Source organism: Hippocampus guttulatus, chromosome 10 (assembly GCF_054856545.1).
Source record: "Hippocampus guttulatus isolate MCC_2025c chromosome 10, RoL_Hgut_1.0, whole genome shotgun sequence".
Taxonomy (NCBI): Eukaryota; Metazoa; Chordata; class Actinopteri; order Syngnathiformes; family Syngnathidae; genus Hippocampus; species Hippocampus guttulatus.
In genome coordinates this window covers 20,996,356-21,021,301 of record NC_141270.1, presented here as the reverse complement: position 1 = coordinate 21,021,301, position 24,946 = coordinate 20,996,356, and the positions used below count along the sequence as shown (strand labels likewise).

General features: G+C 42.3%; 1 protein-coding gene across 1 annotated transcript; it reads left to right on the top strand.

The window, feature by feature from the left end:
* The first annotated feature begins 8,419 nt into the window (after positions 1 to 8,419).
* LOC147199583 (uncharacterized) lies at positions 8,420 to 24,017 on the top strand. The gene is made up of 2 exons (XM_086122160.1): positions 8,420 to 9,333; positions 23,019 to 24,017. The coding sequence occupies exons 1-2, from the start codon at positions 8,811 to 8,813 to the stop codon at positions 23,624 to 23,626; spliced, it is 1,131 nt and encodes a 376-aa protein (XP_085978286.1). The 5' UTR covers positions 8,420 to 8,810; the 3' UTR covers positions 23,627 to 24,017.
* The last annotated feature ends 929 nt before the right edge of the window (positions 24,018 to 24,946 follow it).

The following is a 24,946-nucleotide window of genomic DNA, read 5'->3' as shown; positions in this document are numbered from 1 at the left end:
ATTTTGTTGTTCTACTTCTTCCTTTCATAACTTTGCTGCTGTGAATTGGGAATTTCTCCATTGCGAGACTAATAAAGGTTTTCTTATCTTATAACTCGGGGGCTTAACTGCTCAACATTCGTACCCAACTCCTCGAATCAGTGAGCCAGCAAGGTGAATATGCCCTCGAGCCCCGTGAATGTAGACCCCTGCCGTCACACCAGTTTTCCTTGGCTGGCCAGGACTTGCTGGATCCCATTCAAGTCCAGAGAGTCCATGGTCTGATTATTATGTTTCGATTCCGGAAGGATCCGGAACAGAATCAAATGATCAAAACGTGGATAGAATTGAACAAAAAGACTTTATTGATGCAAAAACGTAATACCGAAAAAGTACAACAACAGATGCTGGTTACAATAACCAGGAAAACCAAAAACACTTGCAAAAGGCAAGGATAATAGAAACGGAAATAGCTTGTTGTGAAAAGACAAGAAGATAGCCAAACCGCCCGGACAAGCCGTGTAGGAAACTCATTTCAGCCGCTTGTGTCCGGGATCTTGTTTTTTCAGTCATGACTCACAGCTCGTGACCATAGGCAAGGGTGGGAACGTAGATCGACCTGTAAATCGAAAGCTTCGCCTTTTGGCTCAGCTCCTTCTTCACCACAACAGACCGATACAACACAATCACAGCAGACGCTGCACCTATCTTATCTGCCTGTTGATCTCCCACAGCAGCTTGAAAGTAAGGTTCCTCTTCAACGTGAGTGTGATTTCAGATAAAATAGTTATGTTTTCAAATCTCCCACACGTGCAAATTTATTGTTGTTTCTGTTTGAATTAACAGAAGGCATCAGCATTTTCGCAGAAAAACACGAAGATGAGTTGCACACTTGTTTACAGACTAACTAGTGATAAGAGTCACTTATCTAGTCGCTTACTTATTAGGAAGTTGTTACATCTCAGAAATGTTTTGAAAACCAAAATCCTTATTGTCATAATGTCAGTCATTAATAAAGTTAGTTTAAATACCTTTATTCCTTAAAAGTAGTTGTCCCTGACCCATATCAAATTGATCTGTGACCCACAGTTTTAGACACTAACATCTAATGCATACATAGAAAAATATCTGAAAGCTGCGCCATTAGGTTAGATTCACATTACTCCTTTTCCTTCCCATGTCACACACACACACACCAGTGTTGTGTCCAAGGACCGGCAACCCGAGGCCAAGGCCAAGGCCAAGGACTTGACTCCGAGGCCAAGGCCAAGGCCAAGGACTTGAGAAATTTTCCGAGGCCAAGGCCAAGGACCAAGGACTTGCCTCCGAGGCCAAGGCCGAGGACCAAGGACTGATTTTGAAACTGAGGCCTAGCCGAGGACATATATGAAACAATGCTATCATACAACTTGGCAGGTCTTCATGATTTGCAACACCCCTCCATCATAACCCTTTGCACTCCCTAAAGGCTTGAATGAAGTGTTTTTATTCAAAGAGTAGAAGAGTCAGGGTAAGTGTTATTTATACTGAGAAAAAAAATTAATTCATGGACAAAGGAGATCGCAAGCTGGGCGCCGACAGGTATGGCAGCCTCGGTCACACGCTCCCTAGTATTATCCCTGTTTTTGTCATTTTCGTTAGTTTTTGGCGACCCTGAGCGGCTTACTTACACGAGGGAAAAGTTGCTGCGCATTGGGGAGTCTACGCTCGGTCTTTTTTCACCAGCACGCGAAAACCCACAAGGTTTTTCGGAGCTAATCGCGAGCGGAGCGGCTGCGCTGTACGGAGCATGGAAACGCCGCCGGAGGAGGGGGAAGAGAGCCGGCGTGCTCGTCAAGCTCCGGCAGCGCGGATTTCGAACCCCGCTCCCATCGATCCATCTTGCTAATCTACGATCTCTGCCAAACAAGATGGATGAACTTCTTCTCCTCACAAAGACCAACAAAAACTTTGCACGTTCTGCTGCGCTCTGCTTCACTGAAACCTGGCTCAGTGACCGCCACCCGGATTCCGCGCTACATCTACCCGGCTTCCGCCTTCTCCGAGCCGACCGCGACACGGAGCTATCAGGGAAATCGAAAGGTGGCGGGATTTGCTTCTATATCAACGAAGAATGGTGCACTGATGTCACGAAGCTCGACGCACACTGCAGCCCGGACCTGGAGTCGCTGTCTTTAAACTGCAAGCCATTCTACTCGCCACGTGAGTTCACCTCCTTTTTACTAATCGGTGTTTACATTGCGCCACAAGCTAACGCTAACACGGCGATACAAACGCTAGCCGAACAAGTAAACAACCTCGAACTAAAATACCCAGAGTCACCCCTGATAATTTTGGGCGATTTTAATAGAGCACATCTTAACCGTGAACTTCCCAGATATAAGCAGCACATCGACTGTTTCACCAGAGAAGGCAACATTCTAGACCACTGCTATACAACAATCAAAAATTCATACCGATCGGTCGCCCGTGCAGCATTGGGTCTTTCTGACCACAATTTAATCCACTTAATACCTACATACAGACAGAAACTCAAATGTGCTAAACCGGTTGTTAAGACTGTGAAAAAATGGACAGATGAAGCAAAGCTAGCTCTACAAGAATGCTTAGACTGCACTGATTGGGGCGTCTTTGAAACTTCAACGGGCACACTGGATGAATACACAGACACTGTAACATCATACATCAGTTTCTGTGAGGACATGTGTGTACCAACGAAGTCCTTCCGCTCCTTCAACAATAACAAACCATGGTTTACTCCCAAACTCAGGCAACTCAGGAAAGAGAAAGAGGCCGCATTTAGAAGTGGAGATCGGGCACTGTACAAACACGCCCGAAACCAATTGACAAAGGAAATTAACATCGCTAAGAGAAGCTATGCAGAGAGGCTGAAAAACCAGTTCTCTGCTAACGACTCTGCATCTGTATGGAATGGCCTGAAAGCAATCACTAACTATAGAATGCCATCCCCCCAAACAGTGAACAATAAGGGTCTTGCTAATGAACTAAACATGTTTTTCTGCCGATTTGAAAAGGACACCCCCATTTCCCACACACACCCACCTCTACCAGAAACTACTCTATCTACCCCCCCACCCTCTTTTTCTCCACTACAGATCCACGAACAGGACGTGAGACGGCTCTTCAAGCAGCAGAAGATCAAGAAAGCTGCGGGGCCCGACAAAGTGTCCCCCTCCTGCCTGAAAGTCTGCGCTGACCAGCTGGCTCCGGTCTTCACACAAATCTTCAACAGATCTCTGGAGCTGTGTGAGGTCCCATCCTGCTTCAAACAGTCTACCATCATCCCAGTTCCCAAGAAATCGGCAACATCGGAACTGAACGACTATAGGCCTGTCGCCCTGACGTCTGTGGTCATGAAGTCCTTTGAACGCCTTGTGCTGAACCACCTAAAGAACGTCACCGGACCCCTGCTGGACCCTCTCCAGTTTGCCTACCGGGCAAACAGGTCTGTGGAAGACGCGGTCAACATAGGTCTGCACTACATCCTCGAGCACCTCGACAGCACAGGGACCTATGCAAGGATTCTGTTTGTGGATTTCAGCTCTGCGTTCAACACCATCATCCCGGAACTCCTCACCCCCAAACTTCTCCACCTCGGTGTGTCCCCTACGATCTGCCAGTGGATCCTCAGCTTCCTGACGGGACGGACACAACAGGTGAGACTGGGAGCAACAACATCATCAATACGCACCACCAGCACTGGAGCCCCACAGGGATGTGTCCTCTCTCCACTGCTCTTCTCTCTCTACACAAACGATTGCACCTCAACAGATCCAGCTGTCAAACTCATAAAGTTCGCTGACGACACCACGGTCATCGGTCTCATCAAAGACGGCGACGAGTCTGCGTACCGCCAACAAGTGGAGCAGCTGGAGCTCTGGTGCAGCCGACACAACCTCGGGCTGAACACGCTCAAGACTGTAGAGATGATCGTGGACTTCAGGAAACATTCTTCTCCACAGTTGCCCCTCACACTATCCAACTGCCCCGTGTCAACCGTCGAGACCTTCAAGTTCCTGGGAATCACAGTCTCCCAGGACATGAAGTGGGAAGTCAACACCATCTCCATCCTGAAAAGGGCGCGGCAGAGGATGTACTTCCTGAGGCTGCTGAGGAAGCATGGCCTGCCACAGGAGGTGCTACGACAGTTCTACACGGCAGTCATCGAATCAATCCTGTGTTCTTCCATCATGGTTTGGTTTGGGGCCGCCACAAAAAAGGACAAAATCCGACTTCAACGGACAGTTAGGACGGCGGAAAAAATCGTTGGCACCGCCCTACCCACTCTTGAGGACTTGCACACTGCAAGAATCAAGACAAGGGCACGGAAAATCCTCCTGAATCCCCCGCACCCTGCCCACCACCTTTTCCAGCTACTCCCCTCAGGCAGACGCTACAGATCCATGCGCACCAAATCCAGTAGACACTTAAACAGCTTCTTCCCTCTAGCCATTAACTCCTTAAACAGTCACTGACGTAGTCACTCTTCTTGTACTACAAATACTGCTACTGGTTACTCTAAAATGGTTCAATGATTTGTTGTTTACGATGATACTAATGCAGCGTGTTATACCGGAGACAAATTCCTTGTGTGTTCTACATACTTGGCCAATAAAGATGATTCTGATTCTGATTCTGATTCTGATGGTATACATTGATGAATTAATGACATGGCACGGAAGACAAGTTGAGAAATGACTTTGCATAGAAGTCAATCACTGACTGCAGAAAAAGCGGTAATCTCTCAGTGATAATTTTACAGTTTACCGGCAGCGAGTCCCAGGGACTCGCTGATCAGAAAAGTATGAGTGCCATTATGGATTGAGAGAGTCCCAAATTTCGAATTCTGAAAGGGTCTACTTATTCAATTGCATATGATAATAACACAAACAACAACATATACCTACAATGATAAACAAATGCTGCAAAAATTTAAATAATTCAGGAGCAGGCCTGAGGATTTCGGAAATTCATGGTAACCGTTTTTCGGTTCCGTCGGATTACCCAATGCGAAACCACGATAACAAATGTTGGGTTCCGTAAACGTTCATCATGGGAACCCATTTTTCTATTTTGACTGATATTGATCATCAAGAATTCCGAAACTCAAAAGTATAATGTTTCAAGGGTCAATGTTTGAAAACTATGCTTTAACAATGAACATTACATCAGCAGCTGTGTACTCCAGGTTTATTCCAAAAAATAAATGGATCAAAAACTGGTGTACTCATGTGGCATCATCAGAGTATTTTTTCCAATCTCACACTGCAAAGATTAATTGACTGGTAATCATTAATACAGGTAAGTATTGATGTGGCTTGACATCCTCTTCCCTAGACGATGCATGTGCAATCTACGATCAATTTGCAGAGATCAATTTGCAGAGATGTGTTCCTCGAGCCGGTCCTTGGCCTCGAGGACCGGCTCAAGGACCGAGGGGGCGGTCCTTGGTCCTCGGCCTTGGCCTCAGAGTCAAGTAGAATTTAACATACGTCATCATTAGTTCTACCAACAGTTAACATTAGCATTACTACACCTTGTGACAAATGTTTTATTCATAAAGTTACCATGCTACAACCAGTAAATTATAGAATAACCAATACCGTTTCATAATATTTTTCACAGCGATTAGCCTACAAATCTAATGACCAATTTGCCTCGTAATCGTGCCTCGCTACGTATCTCGCTGTCGCGTTCTGTGCATACGTCACAGGTGAGTTTAGTGATTCGCCCTTTGGACGATTCATACGAAAAATCAGACTAGCATTCCCATTTCTTAAATATCGTAATTAGTAGACCTTGGTAGTTTTTTTCGCCGCCATCTCAAACTTTCATCCGCGCGATTCCTCAGTTTGCGGACTAAAATAACAACCTGCATGCGCACATACCGTCATCTGTTGTGTCCCCCCTCAACACTGAAAACAAAACAAAACGAAAGTAAATTAGAAGAAACACACTCACGCACCACACCACATCACAAACACACATACAGGCGCAGTGAAATCGCGTTGATCACAAAGTCAACTCAAGTGCGGTGACTTTTATAGTTAAACTATTTTTCGGTACCGTGACAATGACGCCACGGAAACGACACGCTACCGGTAACAATTGTTACTGTGAAATCCTCAGGCTTGCCGTAGTTTTTTTGTTTGTTTGTTTGTTTGTTTTGACTGAGAAATTTCCTTGCGTCCCAAAAACGCACATTGTTTGGAACTGTGCGTTCCGTGGGAAAATTATGCGTCTAGGACGCGGGACGCAGAGGTAACGAGATGGCTGAATCTCTAACCATTCTCTGAGTACTACTATTATGACCACTGTCACTAATACTACATTAATTAATACCTTCAACTTCACAATAATAATAATAAATAATTATATCAACCATGATTTTAAACTTTGTATTATCAATATTCATTATTCCAAACATGAGAAAGCATTCAGCAAATATAACTGGAATCGAGCAAAAGGACTCCAAATCCCAACGGCCAAACCTGGAAGTGAAGTGCCAGCATTAATGACTCTCGCTGTAACGCAAATTACTTGGTTCAAACAAACATTCTACTGCGACCGCACAAACGTCACGACTGTGCAGAAATAACTAAATAAAAGACACCACTGTTACAGAAAGGCTTTACATGCTATTTAAACTGCCGATCGCGAACGCAACAAACCGTGATTGAAACTAACTGTGATGCCGCTCTTTATACGTTGCGCTAACTGTTACCTGTCAGTGGCAGACCCGCCCCTCTTAAAGCGCCAGAGTTAATCCATCAATATGGGTTTCCTTCAATGGAATTTATTAGACTCCTTTGTGATTTTTGCGGTCCCTATACAAGGTATTCGAGGCTCTAAATCCCTCCAAGGACCGCCCATTGGTCCTCGAGCCGGTCCTCGAGGCCAAGCACCGGCTCGAGGAACACATCTCTGACACACACACACACACACACACACACACACACACACACACACACACACACACACACACACACACACACACACACACACACACACACCATATTTTCCGCACTATTGGGCGCATCAAAAAGTCTTCCATTTTCGTAAAAGCTCACCGAGAGCCTTAAAAGCCGGTACATCTTGTGTATGATCATTACGGTAATACATCGACTCCAAGATGGCTCCTTCCTGGAGACATGTTTCCAATGGTATAACTTGCTGTTGGTTCAGTGAACTGTTTCGCTGCTTTATTAAATAAGTTTTTGTTGCAGCTCCGAAAAAAGGAGAGCTGTGGTGTTAATTTTTTAAAACAGTCTCAACAAATACAGGTACCGGTACTTCTTTGTCTGTCTGCGTGCCTTCTTCCGTTCGACTCGAGAGGCGTTCAAAAAAAACTTAAACTAACGATTACTTCATTGAAACTCCGAAAATTGAAAATAATACATCAAAATTGAAAAGCAAGCGAGGATATCACAAAATAAATTATATAGCTCCCTACAGAATTTATATTGTGATTTCATCATTTGTGAATACACAACAAAGGAATAAATAACTACTACTGACATCTGATCGTAGTGGTTGTGGCGCTATAATCAAGGAAAGGTCAATGCGTTTTTCGGAGGTGGTCATAAACGCCTCTCGAGTTGAATGGAAGGAGCGTAGCATCATCTAGTGGAGGAATTGTAGATTGCGTCCTATAGTGTGAAGCGTCCAATGTATGAAAATGTTTTACTAAATAGCCATTCAATTGAAGGTGCGCCTTTTCGTGCGGAAAATTCGGTGTGTGTATATATACTGTGTGTGTGTGTATATATATATATATATATATATATATATATATATATAGAGAGAGAGAGAGAGAGAGAGAGAGAGAGAGAGAGAGAGAGAGAGAGAGAGAGACATTAATAAATTGATGCACGCACATCAACTCCATTTGAGTTGGCTTTAATGTAAGCGACTGAAAGTCTCCTGGACAGTTCACTCTAACTTCTCTTGCTAGGCACTGGATAATGCATGACTGGGTAACTTCTGTATAAGGATCCTCTGGCATCCTCTCTGGTATATATATCGATATCTGTATATCACTTGAGCACGAAATAACATAATGTGCGAAAGCTCCGACAAGCACTTCACATGTCGCCCAAAGCCCCAAAGCTCGACCCGCAGCTCCCCATGTCGACCGAAAAATTGGGGTGCATGAAAAATTTAAGTTTTTTAGGGGCCCCATTTTGGTCAGGGACAGCCCTGGGTACTCAATTTTCCTTTCAGATTACATTCATTGTTGGTTATTGAAGACTAATTTGTCCGTAGGTGTGAATGTGAGTATGAATGTTTGTTTGTCTATTTGTGCCCTGCGATTGGCTGGCCAGCAGTTCAGGGTGTACCCTGCCTCTCGCCTAAAGCCAGCTGGGATAGGCTGCTGCACTTCCGCAACTGACAGTTAGGATAAGGCTTACAGAGAATGGATGAATGGACAGAATGGTGCCCCAACCCCCGGTCGTATTGAATCCCATAGAGCCTATACTGTACATATTTTGAAATAATTATATGTTGTGTCTATATTTTTTTTAAAAACTGGAATACATTGGATATATTTCGCAGCAGTGAGAGACACGACGAGGACGCCGAACAATAGTGTTGGATCGCGGCCTCCCGACTGCTATTCCTTCCCTTTCCATTCACCTTCCTTTGCACAGTAAATAAAACTATGGAGGCTTGAGCTCGCGGGGACGAGTTAGTTTGGATTTCCTCGTCACTGTGCTTTTAACACGGATACGGACTTTGGAGCAAAGGACGCCTTTCGGTGGGATTTATCAATTTGGGAGATTTGGCTGGACAGTCTTAACGACAGTAAAATGAGGCGGGTAGCTGTGGTTACCAGGCACAATGGCCTCGTAGCTCCGCTGGGTAACAACAACTCCGGAGCTTCAAGCATCATTTCGCTACCCCAAAGGAGAGCTGTTAATATTTCCACCTCTACCGACAGATGTACCAGTGAAGGAAAGGAATGTTTATTGAATACTAACAGGGGCCCCGCTGTCAAATCTGAGCTGGTTTGCAAGTGGACAGGCCGAATTTCCTCAAGACAGAGGTTTGAGCGGATGGCTTCGTTTGTCTGCAACCAAAGTTTTAGCTCCATGCACGACCTAGTAGACCACGTCACCGCCGAGCACGTAGCAACAGGGCTCGACACCCTCAGTCATGTCTGCATGTGGAACGAATGTATACGCGAAGGGAAGGCTTTTAAAGCCAAATATAAACTTATCAACCATATCCGTGTGCACACCGGGGAGAAGCCCTTTTTGTGTGCATTTCCCAACTGCGGCAAGATGTTTGCACGATCCGAGAACCTCAAGATCCACACTCGCACGCACACTGGTAGGATGGACGATTCTGTTTTGATAACGTTGTAGTAATGCAATTAGTGTCCTACTGGCAGCCAGTGACTGTAAAGAAGTAATCAAAAACATCCCCAATGTGTAGGATCTCCCCCATGTATAAAATGGCACAGTTCACTAATGTTTCACATCAGCCCTTTGCACTTACTGTACGTTCCTACAAAAAAATAGGCATTCATTTATTGTGGCATATTCATTGTGTCTGTTTTTTCATATGAGGTGGATCTTGGTATTTCAGGGCAAGAAAAAGTCTTTAAAATATAATAATATATCATATTTTAATTTGTGAATGAATGAACCTTAGGAATGCTGCTAATAGTGAATTAATCAAATTGTAAATTCCCTGGGCGGCCCGGTAGTCCAGTGGTTAGCACGTCGGCTTCACAGTGCAGAGGTACCGGGTTTGATTCCAGCTCCGGCCTCCCTGTGTGGAGTTTGCATGTTCTCCCCGGGCCTGCGTGGGTTTTCTCCGGGTGCTCCGGTTTCCTCCCACATTCCAAAAACATGCGTTGATTGGAAGCTCTAAATTGTCCGTAGGCGTGAGTGTGGGCGTGGATGGTTGTTCGTCTCTGTGTGCCCTGCGATTGGCTGGCAACTGATTCAGGGTGTCCCCCGCCTACTGCCCGAAGACGGCTGGGATAGGCTCCAGCACCCCCCGCGACCCTAGTGAGGATCAAGCGGTTCGGAAAATGGATGGATGGATGGATGTAAATTCCCTCCCCAAAACTAATTTTCAATCTTGAAATCTTTCATTTAAAGCTGCAGAAGTGTAACTTACCTATGATCTGCACCAAACTATTCAAGTAGTGGTTTAGAATATTTCAAAGCTCATTGTCCATTGGCCCTGTGGATTTATAATGCCATTAAATGACCCAGCAAAGGGATGGAAGTCAAACCTTCATAAAACAATTAGCAAAATATCTAACTTTACTACTGTGGCTTTTTGCATGCCGGAATTGTGCACATTATTTTTATTATATTTCGTTTTACGGCATGGTGAGCTACTGGTTAGCAGGTTGGCCTCACAGTGCAGAGGTACAGGGTTCGATTCCGGCTCCTTAGTTTGCATGTTCTCTCCATGCCTGCGTGGGTTTTCTCTGGGCACTCCGGTTTCCTCCCACATTCCAAATATAGGCATGGCAGGTTGATTGGGTACTCCAAATTGTCCCTAGGTCTGATTGTGAGTGCAAATGGTTGTTTGTCTATGTGTGCCCTGCGATTGGCTCGCAAACAGGTCAGACTGCCCAAAGACAGCTGGGATTGGCTCCAGCATACCCATGACCCTTGTGAGGATAAGCAGATTAGAAAATGGATGGATGTATGGATATTTAGATATTTAGTTTTAGAAACAACTGCCCAAGCCTAGGCAATCAGAAATGCTATGTAAGACGGCGAGTTCGATCTTGACCTATGAGAAGCACTGCCCTATCGGCAATTGCAGAGCACAATGATAATAAAAAACAAGACATGCAAGATGGCGGCCTCATGGATGGATGAAATGTTATCGAGTGTCGAAGAATCTTGCGTGAAACTTTGCTTTATGTGTTTTCCCTGCAAAGAAATCCACTGTAGTGAATTTCTGCTTCGGTGGCAAAAATTAACTAACCAACTAACCAATAGCAAAGACATACTTACAAGTAGTGTTGCCAGTACAGGTTCATTTAGTGCCCCTCAACAACATCCCCTCTTTTTTTCTTGACCTTAAGTATAAATAATTGGAATTATGTGTGGATTGTTCAAACATGGACGGTGAGAGCGTTCCACCCTGCGGGACATATTCATGTGTACTGTAAATGGTTAATTACAGTAATCCCTTGTTTATCGTGGTTAATGGGGGCCAAAACTACCCACGATAAACGAAAATCTGCGAAGTAGCAACAATTAACATATAGAGGTAAAAAAAGAATTTAAGTCCGCAAAGGTCTGAAAACAGTCCGTGAGGAGCTGCAAAACAACAGCGAGTCACATAGAGCAACATATACAGTACTGCACTCCATGTATATGAAAATGTTTTTTTTTTGATGAATATGTTTGAAAAAATCCGTGATGCACCGAATCCACGATAAACGGACCGCGACATAACGAGGGATCACTGTACATCCATTTTTAACAATACTTTATTTTTATAATACCTTATGTGTCCCTTATAGTATGATATGTTTTAGGGTTTTTTTAGGAATAATGATGGGATGAGAATTATTAAGTCGAACATGTGGTCATTACGACCATCACTATTTTGATTAAATAAGAGCAAATATGCTTTAAAAAAACACGAACGTTGTTAATCCCTTTCAGATCTGAAAATAAGATGCTAAACATTTCAGAAGGTTGGTGTATTTTTTTTTCAGTGACTAATAGAGTGGAATTATAACAAATGAAAGTGTGTTTCCACAATATTTTTATTTAACACATTGCAACTTCATTTTGATGCTTGGGCAAGTCTAATCTAGCGTGTTGTGCCTCTCTGGGCAGGGTTGGCCAGGGTGACTCACAACCTCAATGAAGGGTGGCTATGGGTGGCCACGTGTATGCATTGTTCATCATACCATCCACAGTAAGAGTACCATGGTATAAAATTCACACATATCCAGAACAATGCCTATCTCACTCATAATAAAGCAGGAACAAATCTAAGTAAAAAGCAATATTCCGCTGAATTTAATTTATTAAATAATGCAATTTTCTTTGAAGTGGCTTTGCTTTTGTGTACTATTTCATAGGCATCTTCTATGCCTTGCATTGATTTTCTAGCAATCACCCAAGATTAGTTGTTACAGCTGGCCATTTTGCCAGCTATGATCAACAGCTCCTTCATTCCTATCATATCTAAAAAACTCAATGACACAAAAGTATTTTCCTTCTAAAAAAAAATCAAACTGTTTTTCAGTTTGTTCCCAGTTGTATCATGACCATGTGTGTGCAGGATTGGTGTACGTGTTATTTTAGTTCTTGAAACCATGACTGTGGATGCTATGACAATAATTACTTCTTAGCCATTTTTTTTTCACTTACAATGGATTGGATGATTTTTGTTGAAACTGACTGTAATATTTGAATGTTAAGATTTTATTTATTTATTCTTTTAACATGCAGTTAATATAAAAAAGTGCAGTTAGTATAAAAATGTGGCAAAGTATTTTAGGGGTCTACATCAATGTGAAAATGGCAGAAAAATCACTGATATTTAAATTTTCGTCTGCATTTGGTCAACGTGCCGCCGCAGAGTAAGAAACAAGGGGTGGCTAGCACCACCCCTGGCCGCCATTTAGCTCTGCCACTGTCTCTGGGGGTTCTGCTGCACAGAGCTACTGTGTACCCAACGCACGTGTTCATTTGGTATCAGAAAGTCGACTGTGCTTGGCATTAAGTCTAGTATGCCGTGTTTTGAATATGGTGGACATGCTGTGCCTCGCTGAGCATTTTGGATGGTGCGACTGTCACTCCCATCGGCGCAACTCACAATTTGGTTGCAAAAAGTAGACATTTTTGACTGGCTAAATTGAGGTGTATTTTACAGCGCAGGTGGTGTAACACGATTTGGGTGGATTTGATCAAGTTGCATGCAGACAAATTCTGTGCTCCTTGACATGCGTGGTGGAAGTCATCATATTTCATTCATAAATATGACACTGTTTCCGCAATGTCAAGAATGGTGTCGACAAGAAGAACATCATAGCACAAATAAGGCTGGGAAAAGAAGGACTTCCATCCCACAAAGGTGCAAACACCCCGTTATGCCCAAGTGTCTAAAAAGTGTAGAAAAATGCCAAAACAAAGATAACTCCACCCATGTGCACAGCTAACTACGCTTTACCCTGGACTGACGCTCAGCACGAAAATAGGGTTCCATTAGGCGGAGAAAAAAAATAGTGTGTTTCCGGTAACGCAACCGACCGAGAATTTCTACGTCGAAAATGCCGACCGTAAAGTTTTTTTTTTTTCAAACAACCCTCTACATTTTTGTGTCGAGGGTTTACATCGGTGCAAACTCTTGCGATATTCACGTTGAGCGCATGCGTCGTTTGCCCTGTCGTCTGTCAACAACATTGAATCATGGCGGCGGCCGCGATCTCCGACGACAGTTTAAACCGCGTTTTCTGTGTAACAGTCATGCTTGCACCATAATGTTAAGAAAATAGCATCCATTGATATATCGAAAAAATTCAGCGAACTATTTGATGAACACCACGGGCCAAGTATAAACCACGTGAAAATAGCACAGTGTCAATGTGCCAACGGTGAAATCTACAACATTGATGATATGGATATGTCAGTGTTTCAAGTTTTAAATACTTTACCTGACCTAAGATCGATTCGATTTAGATGTATGGAATAAACACAGGAAACAATGGCAAAAACAAAGTGTAGACTTATTCGATGTCATGATGAAAGCAGCACGTTCAGAAAAGGAGAAAAAACAAGAATTTCAGTAGAAAACTCCAAGGTAGGTGGGTCTACAACATGTAACTAGACTTAAAGTTATACTATTAAATAAAAAGAATGTTTTATGTTTTATGGTTATTTTGTTTAAATTTTGATGCAAAAAAAAGATTTCAAAAAAAACAAAAAAGGTTGTCCTACCTACCGACCCTATGCTTAAATTTCATGTTACCTGAAATACACTTTTTTGTTTGGCCTTAACATACAATAACATATTGATTCCAAAAAATGCATTCATTAGAGGGACACTACTTTTGTGGAGCCTATTAGATCTGCAGTAATGCCTCGTTTTTTGTGGTTCAGAAACCCCCCCGCAAAAGGTGGATTTGTCCGCCCCCTAGGAATTTTCCAAAATGTATACGTGGGTACCAGCATTTTTACAGTATTTATACTTACATATTTGAGACGAAGATTACAACAGCCCATGTATTTAATCATAAAACATATATATAGTACTGTATATAGTAAATACCGTATTGGCCCGAATAGAAGACAGCCGGGTTTTTTTGCATTGAAATAAGACTGAAAAAGTGGGAGTCGTCTTATATTCGGGGTTTAGACATTATACCCATTAACCATGCTAGATGGCGCCAGATATCATTGAAGCGAATTGAACTTCATTCCCCAGGCCAAAGTGAACCCCTGCCACGAAGAATAAAAATAAAAATAGCGGTAACATGAAGAAGAAAAATAAAAAACAGCGGTAAGAAAGAAAAGAGAAGAAAATAAAAGAAGAGATAACAGAAAATGGAGAAACATAGCGACAATCTGGAGAAAAGTGGGTCGAAGATCGGCCAGGTTAACCGGCACCTTAGGAGAAGTTATGATGTAATTTACATTTAAAAAACCAGAAGCCATTCATTTACTAATGTGATTGCACTTTAGTTTACATATTTAAATGTTCAGATATTAAGATTTGAATGAGGCAAAATAACATGCTTTTTCTCTCAAATATATTGTTAGAATCCTTTGTTTCAAATGTGCTGTAATTATTTTCTGTAAAATTAATTTGGTGTTCAAAAAGTCTTTTTTCAAACTTCAGTCTTGAAAAAGAGGGGGGGGGGGTCGTCTTATAATCAGGGCCGTCTTATATTCAGGCCAATACGGTAACATTCATCAACGTTGCCTTCATAGAGAGGAGAAAAGCCTTGTTTTGGTGGCATAGAAGGTGCCTCTCACTTGACTCGTAGGTGACATGGTTCGGCAACGAACCAGATGACATTGTGGATTCCACAAACGCACACTCAGATAAATCACGATCCGACAAGATTTATTTACAGAAAAACGAAGGATGAACAAAGTGTAAACAGAAATCGCTGGCACCAAAAAAAAAAAAATCTGGAAAATCCAATAAGAACAAAAAGGGAAGATAAAATGGAAATCCGAAAATACACAAAATGAAACACCAAAAGTCCAAATATGCAAAACTTAAACCAAAAGCTGTTAATGAACAAACCAAATTTTACAAAACAAAAACTATCGGAACAGTAGCGACTATGAATACGAACAGAACATCTGGAACAGGGGGGTGCCCATTATGTCGATCGCGATCGACCTTTAGCTCGCGGACTGGTCCCAAGTCGATCGTGAGGGGTCTGCAGGGTTTTGGAAAAACCCCCAAAACAAAAATTTGTGTCTGTGTGCGTGCGTTATTAAAATATATTTTTGTGTCAGTGCACACTGCACCCTTAGCTTCCGATCACTCTCACTTTCACAAAAAGTATTTAAAAGATAATAATAATAAAAATAAAAAAGGCAAGTCACCTTTAACCCACGGTGGCGCGTGACTTGTCTCACCGGAAGTTGTGAGCGGTCAGCAGTCTGCAATTGCAGCTCGCGATCAGAGCTGTTGCAGTATATCTTTTATTGTTATTATTTTCATTCAGAGTTTGTTTCATGTACAATTCATCGAGGGCATTGGCAAAGAATGGGAATCTGGAGGGCAGAGAGAAGCATTTTTAAATGGTACATGTGAGCTACTGAGTTAACACGCTGCAAAAGTGCATCCCATGCCGCTTCGTCAGGTCTCGACGAAGGTAGGCAATGATTCCTTCTCACAAACTCTTGTGTCTACTTGTGTTTCGTTCATTTTAGAGCCAGTTATGGCTGTTGCTCATCATGGCATGCGTGTGTAAGTGCGTGCATATGCGGTCGATCGTGGGAGGTTGATTGATCAAAAAGTAGATCTTAGGTTAAAAAAGATTGGGCACCACTGGTCTAGAATATATTTCTTGATTGAGCATGAACAGCAAGCCAGGTCAATAATCCGACAGTGACTAGGCAGCTTGACTGTCCTTAATAAATACATGGCAGGCTTAATTGCTAACAAGGCATAGGCACACTTGCTGAAGAGGCACGCCCTCCATTCCGGCTGGTGCTGAAAACAAACAGACCGAGCCAAAATATAACAGGAGGCTTTAGGTTCACTAGGAGACTCTTCTGCTGGAGGCACTGACGGTGCAGTTGAGGTTTTTAAATTGGAGAAAAACATGGTGATGGGTGGGCGCTATGATGTTCCTCTTCTCTTATTGGTGGAAATAAGTTTGTTTTTTTAAATCAAACAATGATATTTTTTTTTCTGAAGAAAAAAGCTTTCCGAATTGACAGTTTTGACTGTCACTTGAGCCTTTGTCTGAGCTTCCTTGTCCCTTGAAACCTTAAAAATAAGGCTCCCGACCCGGTCAAGGCTGCGAACCAGTCCCTTCGCCGCCGTCGTTGAAGCAACATGTCCCTGTTGATGGTGCCATCTCCGTAGAGGGACAAACATGCTCCCACACACCCATTGCATTGGCGGCAGGGGTTGGGGGGTGTATTAGTGTCTCTAGGGCAGAGATTCTAGAAATTTCAAGGCCTAGATAGAATGGGATTAATGTCACAAGTTTCATGGGCAAAGTCAAGTCATGTCAAAACAAGTCATCCGTGCGGTGTCCTCGGCTTCCTGAAGCAGACAATTCTTTGTGACTGGCCTGTTCAGATGGCTTGTCCTGGTCTTGATCTGAGCTGGGTGAACGAGTACTCTTTCATCCTGAACTGCTCTGACAATGATCCGTGAGTTGCAAGGTGCAGAGCCATCCACAACAAGCACAATATCTTCAGGAATTAATTTGTGCTAAATTTTGATTTGGCATTCCTGAAACTGTGCTAGGTACTCCTTTGTTCATCTTTTCCCAAAAAGGTTGGGCATGTACTTGTAGATGCTTAAATTGGCATATAGAATATATGTCCTCCTCTCGAAAAACACCAGGAGAAGGAGATTTCTGACCTTTGAGGAAAAGGAGATGGTTGGGAGTCAGAGCCTCTGTCATTGGGGTCTGTCAATGCTTTTGTTATTGGTCTGTGTAGAGGAGGGGGAGCTGTCAATTTGCTTTTGGCCCTCCTTGGACACAGGTTCTTTTACCTCTCTATAAGGTGGAAGAAGACCCAACACCACGTCGTCTTTTTTTCAGTTTATCACAACGCAACACGAATCGATTCGGGCTCCTGTGAGTCTCAGATTTCATCAGGAAGCGTAGATAAAATGCAGTCATGAAAATATATAGGGACAATATGATAATGAGAGGCGGGCAGTTACACCCCATGCAAATCCTGGAAACAAAGGAATGTACATGTCGTCTGACTCGGTGTAGCTGGAAAAAGTTGGGAGTGGTGAGGTGAGACCAGACCACCACTACCCACTATTGTCTTCGGTCTGATCTTTGATGTGATGGCAGGAACACAGATGCTCGAGATAACAGTTACTCTTTTGATGTCAAACATGTCCCCTGGAGGGGGCCCTAAAGGTAGTGGGGGTCGAGGGGCACTGAAGGTGATTGTAATCACAGTGAGCAGTAAATACCTCCAACAGCATTCTACATTCTTTGTTTTCGTGTTTGAACAAAACCAACAACAGAGAGGGGCTAAATAAAGTCACAGTACAGAATAAATCCCTTAACAGTCTGCTATTGATAATAGCTTCAGTTTCGCACAGCACCGTGTGGAGACCGTTATCATCCAAAGTTTGTACTCTTACAATAGAGTTAAGAAGTTTCTTGATTGAATGAATCAATCTTTCATTGCCTCCTGCATGATTATCCCTTTGTGTAGTTGTTCATCGTGGATCTGAGAGTGATTCCATTTTTTCAAATATTTTTTTTAAACTCTCGATCAGTGCCAACAAAGTTGGTTCCGTTGTCTGAACAGAGTTCTTTGACTTGGTTACTCCGTGCTAAATAGTGACGTAGAGTCTTGATGAACGAATCTGTCTCCAATAACACAGCTACAAAACAATCAACTGACTGAGGTGAATGGTGGCTCGTCTGGAGATACTGTATCGCGTTAAGTTGCTGGCCTGCTTGCTGACACTGCCTGAACTCGTTGGCGGACAGCACATTTGGCCAAGATCTTTCATATTGCCACACTGTTTTTGTGACGTAGCTTTGCCAACATGTGGCTTCTTCCACCATCGGCCACTTGTTTGTGTACTTGCCTGAGAAGAAGGTCAGTGATACATAAATCTTTGGTCATGATGATGTGTGAGTGGATCCCAAAAACATTGACAATGATGACATTCTTTGACAAAAATGTTTATTTACAAAAGGGCACAAGACTGGCAAATAAACTCACCGGTACACAGAGCCAGGATAACTGTGAACAACATTTTCAAATTGCAACGATTTTCACGATTCGCTTGCCAGGCTGGTCCCCACGCCCTGCAAATAGCAGTGGTAAATATATTATACCCCCCCCCCACCCCCAAAAAAACCCTTTCCTTAACATTTCATGATAATGTATTGCGCCATTGCATGGCACAATACATTTAATCTTTTTTTTTTTGATTAATGAAGTTATAAGGACACTAATCCTTGTCATAGGTGAATTTATGTTTCCTGTAATTGAATGTGTCATATTGAACACATTTTATTTGATTTATGTTGCACTGTTTTTTTTCCACAATCCGTGACTTTAGGTTGTTTGTGAAAATGGTGACATTCAATGTCAATTTCTTTCACAACTTACATGGCTCAACCAACCATTGCTTGTAAAAATTAAGATTCACATTGTGTTGAATGACAGGCCCATAGAATGACCTTAATAAGTTTCATCATATATATATATTTTTGGATAAAAGTATTTTTGTAGAGATTTACAGGTATGTGTAGTAATTTGTTACTTGTCTACAACTATTGTAAATGTATGTAAAATCAACTGGCAAACATTATATTTTAAGTAGTGCTGTCAGGAGATTTAAAAAATGGTGGGGAATAATTTATGATCTGTAATTAATCTATTTTTTAACTTCATCTAAAAATTGCTGAGAAAACCACTATTTTCATTTTTAATTCATTACATTATTGAGGCAGATCAAAAGAGTGACATCACAAAAAAGTGGAATTATAAAGTCTTTTATTCTTTTTTAAACAGACTTGAACAAGTGCAGTCCTAGCCATTTACCTTCTGCTGTATTTGAAACAAGTCCCAAGTCACACCTGCAACCTTTAGTTTCGACCACCAGGGGGGATATCGATGGTTTTTTTTTTGTAAATCTCCAAATAAATGTGAAATAAAAATAAAATAGATCGGGTCCATAAAAAGTGCAGTATGTCAAAAACAGGAAGAACACTTTTCTGAGCAATTCAAGTACCGTATTTTCCGCACTATTGGGCACACCAAAAAGTCTTCTTAAAAGCTCACCGAGCGCCTTAAAATCCGGTATGTCTTTTGTGTGGTCATTACGGTAATACGTCGACTCCAAGATGGCTTCTTCCTGGAGACATGCTTCCAATGTTATAACTTGCTGTTGGTTCAGGGAACTGTGTCGCTGCTTTATTAAATAAGTATGTGTTGCAGCTCCGAAAAAAGGAAAGCTGTGGTGGTAATTTTTTAAAACAGTCTCAACAAATACAGGTACGTCTTTGTCTATCTCCGCGCTTTCTTCCGTTCGACTCGAGAGGCCTTCAAGACCGCAAACAAAAAACGTAAACTAACGATTACTACAAAACTACAAACATTTAAAATAATACATCAAAACTGAAAAGCAAGCGAGAATATTACAAAATAAATTCTATTGCCCAGCCTCTACAGAATTTATATTGTGATTTCATCATTTGTGAATACACAACAAAGGAATAAATAACTACGACTGACATCTTGTTGTATTATTTTCACTTCAAGATGGCGCAGCGAGAGTGGCTGCCTTTCCAGCAGCTCCTATTTATTTTGTTCTTCTACTTCTTCCTCTCATAACTTTCCTGCTGTGAAGTGGGAATTTCTCCATTGTGAGACTATTAAAGGTTTTCTTATTTTATCTTATCTGATTGTACTCTTGGAGCTACGATAAAGGAAATGCCAATGGGTTTTTCAGAGGCGGTCATGAACGCCTCTCGAGTTGACCGGAAGAAAAGAAGGGAAGGAGACGGACACAGACACAGACACACATGAGTTTGTTGAAAAAATGAGAACTGTGGTTGTGGTTTTATTATTTTTTTAAAACGCAGACTTTATGAATGGTTTTCACAGTCTCAGCAAGTAAAGGTACTGTAAGTCTTTGTTCGTGTACGTGCTTTCTTCTGTTCCACTCGAGAGGCGTTCAAGGCCGCCTCCGAAAAATGTAAATTAATTCTTACTTCAATGAAACCACAAAGAAAATCAAGCGAGGAAATCACAAAATAAATTCTGTCGGGAGGGGGGATATAGAATTTATTTTGTGATTTCCTCGCTTGATTTTCTGTTTTGATACATTATTTTCAACTTTCGTAGTTTCATTTAAGTACAGTAATATTTAATTTACATTTTTCAGAGGCGGTCCAAGTTGAACGGACGCCTCTCGAGTTGAATGGAAGGAGCGTAGCACCATCTAGTGGATGCATTGTAGATTGCGCTTTTTAGTGCGAGCCGTCTAACATATGAAAAAAATTGACAAAATAGCCATTCATTGAAGGTGCGCCTCATAATCCAGTGTGTTTTTTCGTGCGGAAAATACGGTACTGAACTTGGTTCAGATAATAAAAAATAAATAAGACAGACCCTTCAATCACAGTGCTGTAAGTTAGCTGACTTCGTGACTCGTCCACGGGGTGTTCTCCTCGAGTTTAGTTTGCTGAATAGCTCTGCTATGGCTCGTTCTATTGCTAATGCTATCGGTCCTAACGTTAGCTGTGGCTGCACTCGCGACTGGGTGCTTTGCATTGATGTGGTAGGCTAAACTTGCGCTGCTCCGGTGGTAAGAAAACTCCTTACAAATTAGGGACAACACTACCTTCATCAATCGTGCCGTCAGTGCTTTTTTGGAATGTAAATTTTCCATTTATTGGGTCGAAAACCCTCACATGCTCCTCCATGTTCACCTCTCCTCTCCTCAACGCTGCTTAGCTGGCACTCCTAACTCCAATGGGAGCCAGTCATCTTATGCTAAACAAGCCCAAACATAATGACAGCCAATCAATGTCCGCTTAGGCTGTGACTGACCACTGTTTCCCCGCCCTCAACAACTCGAACACAAGAAGCCAATACATAAAAAGGGATATTATGAAAAGGCAACCCTAGGTTTAGTTGTTATAAAGTATTTGAAAATGCTCAAAATATATATTTTTCATCAAAAGTATTCTAATTGGTTTCCTTACAGTATGTTCATTACGAATACAAATAAAATGAAATTGCAGTTCTTGCAGTGGTTTGAGAACTGTGAAATTTTATGCAGGTATGGAATGAAAGTCAAAATTTTGTGTCGAGCTGGTCTACTGTTCCATGGCCTGGATGAAAACAATACTGTTCCAATTGAACCTGACATTCAACTTCTTGACTGACCCTCCTCTCTAAAACCCCTAAATAGACCTTACCAGAGGGCTGAGGAGTGTGATCATCCTGTAATTGGAACAAAACCTCTGGTCCCACTTATTCACAAGGGGAACCATCACCCCTCTATGCCAATCAAGAGGCATTGGCCCATACGTTTATGTCAACTTTCATGTCAACTTTATTCTCAAATGTGCTACTTGTGCAACATACAGCACAGATTAAATTTCTTTCCTCAGGAGAAAGAGAAGAGCCGCTGCGGGTGCCCGCGCCGTCATGTTCATGTGATGTTGTAGTGGCCCGTCACCCAGGACAGCCCCACAACATCACCTTTATGACCCCAACCCCCTGGGGCCTTGCCAACAAGGAGATTTTAAACCAATTTGGTGACCTCAACCCAAGAGATAGGAGAGCCCACCTCAGAGGACTCTCCTCACCAGAAGGCGTGTCGGTTGAATTTGAGGAGGCCTTCAAAAGTATTCTCCCCACCGACTCACAACATCCCAGTTGAGGTCAGCAGCATCCCATCACCAATATAAACACACAGAGTTGATGGTGGACTGCTTCCCCCTATTGAAACTCCGGCTGAATGGACTAGAATTTCCTTGTAGCCATCCGGAAATACTTCTCCATAGCCTCACTGAACTCCTCCAACCTCTATTTTATGCCTCAGTGACCACTAAAGTTGCATTCCACTTGGCATGCTGATAAACATCAGCCGCATCAGGAGTTGGAAAGTCTAAAGTCTGTTCCTCCCAATCACGGCCTTCCAGGTCTCACTTTCACTGCCCATATAAGCATTGAAGTCCAAGAAATTTAAAAAGAGTGGGTACTCACAGCTGATGTTTGATGCATGGGCACAAACAGCTGTCAGGACACACCCCCACACCCCAAGGCAGAAGGACTCTAACCTCTTGTCTCCTGGGGTGAATTCCAATGCACTGGCACTGGAGGAAATAAGTCGGTGGCACCAGAGGCCAACCTGAGTGTTGAGTACGACTATATCTAGTCACAATATCTTGACTTAGCATCTCAGGCTTCTCCACTGCCAGAAAAGTGACCATCCACATCCCTGTCGCTTAGGGTGGGCAGTCAAGGTCCCTGCCTGCGGCCACCAAGCAGCTCGATATGCAGCTGACCTTCTTGGCCCCTCCCACAGGTGGTAAGCCTATGTGTAGGGGGACCAATGTTACCACTTAGGGCTGTGCCCAGCTGGGCCTCATGTATGCAGGTCCGGCCACAAGGTGCTTGTCATTGAGGGTCCCTGTAATCCTATGAATAAGAATACCATGAGGCTGCAGAATAAAAAGTAGGTCTAAGTATTGTCTTCAAATGTATTCCATTTTTGACACACACTAACCCATATTCAGAACAAATGAAGTCTATGTCATCTGTCAGCTTTGGGTTCATTGAAGATCAGTATGATTGTTTTGTTTTGTTTTGTTTTTGTTGCAGGTGAGAAACCATTCCAGTGTGAGTTTTGTGAGCGACGATTTGCCAACAGCAGTGACCGTAAGAAGCATTCACAAGTCCACAGTTCTTCAAAACCCTATGACTGTAAGGCTCTGGGCTGTACCAAGTCCTATACACATCCAAGCTCTTTACGCAAGCACATGAAAGTCCACATCAAATCATCACCTACCTCTGAGTCCTTTGACTTATATGACTCCATCCAAAAACACCAACGACCTCAGCCTCTTCTTGAACCACTTGACCTTAAAATTAACCACCTGTCGCCATCATTCAGCAATAATAACACCAATTTTGACTTTGATAACACTACACCCAACAAATTAAACCACAAATTACAGGGAAGTTCATCTCCATTGGCAATGCCTTTGGACCTATCTCTTTCGGGACTAAAGAGTGACCTTGCCCTGCAACAGCAGCAGACTCACAGGACCCCAGGAAGGAGCCAGCTGTCAGGCAACCCAGCCATACCTGAGTTGCCTAACATTAAGGAGTGGTATGTCTGTACCAGAACTACAACACCAAACTTTCCTCTTCCTCACCCAGATGACATCAAATTGGAACCAAGTGACGATGAGGATTATGTCACGTAACATGGTGGGACCCATGGTTTAAGAGGTTAAGAATGCACCAGTATTGTCAAACCCCGAACAGAGGATTTATGGAATTGTGCAGTTTTATGGAAGCTGTGGTACCTGATTTTTGCTTAAAAGTGTCACTAATGTTAATTCCTCAAGACACCACATCCTAGCCCCCCCCAACCCCCACAAAAAAGACGTTTTAACTACACTGCTATGCACATACAAATTGTATGATAGAAATGCTTTCAGTTGCCCCGAGTTTATGTTTTGTGTAATTGTTTGGGTTTGATGATGTGAACACCTTTTTTCTGCATTATTGTGAATATTTTCATGAATCGTTGTGTCTCAGAATGTGTTATGGATGATTACAAATGCCTAGACTGTACAGTTTAGTCCAAAAGTGTTTGGAGCGTGGCTTTTTTTTCCCATTTTATTTCCTGTACAACATCACAATTGACTTGACTGAAAACAATACAACAACAAAAATTTTATTCAAGTGAAGAATTTCCGATTTAATTTAAGATGTTTAACACAAGGAAATAAGGAATGGAAAATATTTTGATAATCATATCAATTTTGAATTTGGAAAATTTAGAGAATTGTAAAATTAAACTCCTCAGCAGTCAGTAGTCTTCATTTAGTAACCGAGTGTTCACAAATAACAAATGAAGAGATTCATCAACATCAGCGTACTTGAATTTGCCCGTATTCCGCAAACACATTTGGAACAGCCTCGGACCAGGCGTAGATAGAAATAATGAAGGATTGTTTTCTGGAAACACAAAAAACAAACACATCGTCTACCCAAGATGCACACTACAATGCTCCTTATATTCATTTCTACAAACACTAATAATAATTTTAACAAAAATATGAATCGAGAATTTGCTAATGAGTTAAATAATGTCCAAAATAACGACACTTCCCATCCATCACTTTCACCCTATTGCCATTCAAGTGTGTGTCTCTTTACTGGATGAAGGAATCCGCTGCTGTCTCCGTGATGACCGCTGTCACTCAACAAGCAGAGTGTATGCTGATCCTATTTGTAGAAGACAGCCAACTGCTTGCATTTCCCGGTTCATCCAAGGTTTGAACGTTTTGGTATTGATGAAGTATAATACTTGCACACTGCAAAACATTTCTGCACATTTACTGTGGTCAAACAACCGTTCAGAAGATCCTACATTTGTCACCGCTGGTTTGCTGGTGACGTGACTTGTCATCAAATACAAATGCCTCTTTACTGTGCTATATTTATTCCCATTTATCTATTTCAACAACGTGTGCGGTGTTTATTAATTGATTCTCTCATATGGATATTTTGGGTAC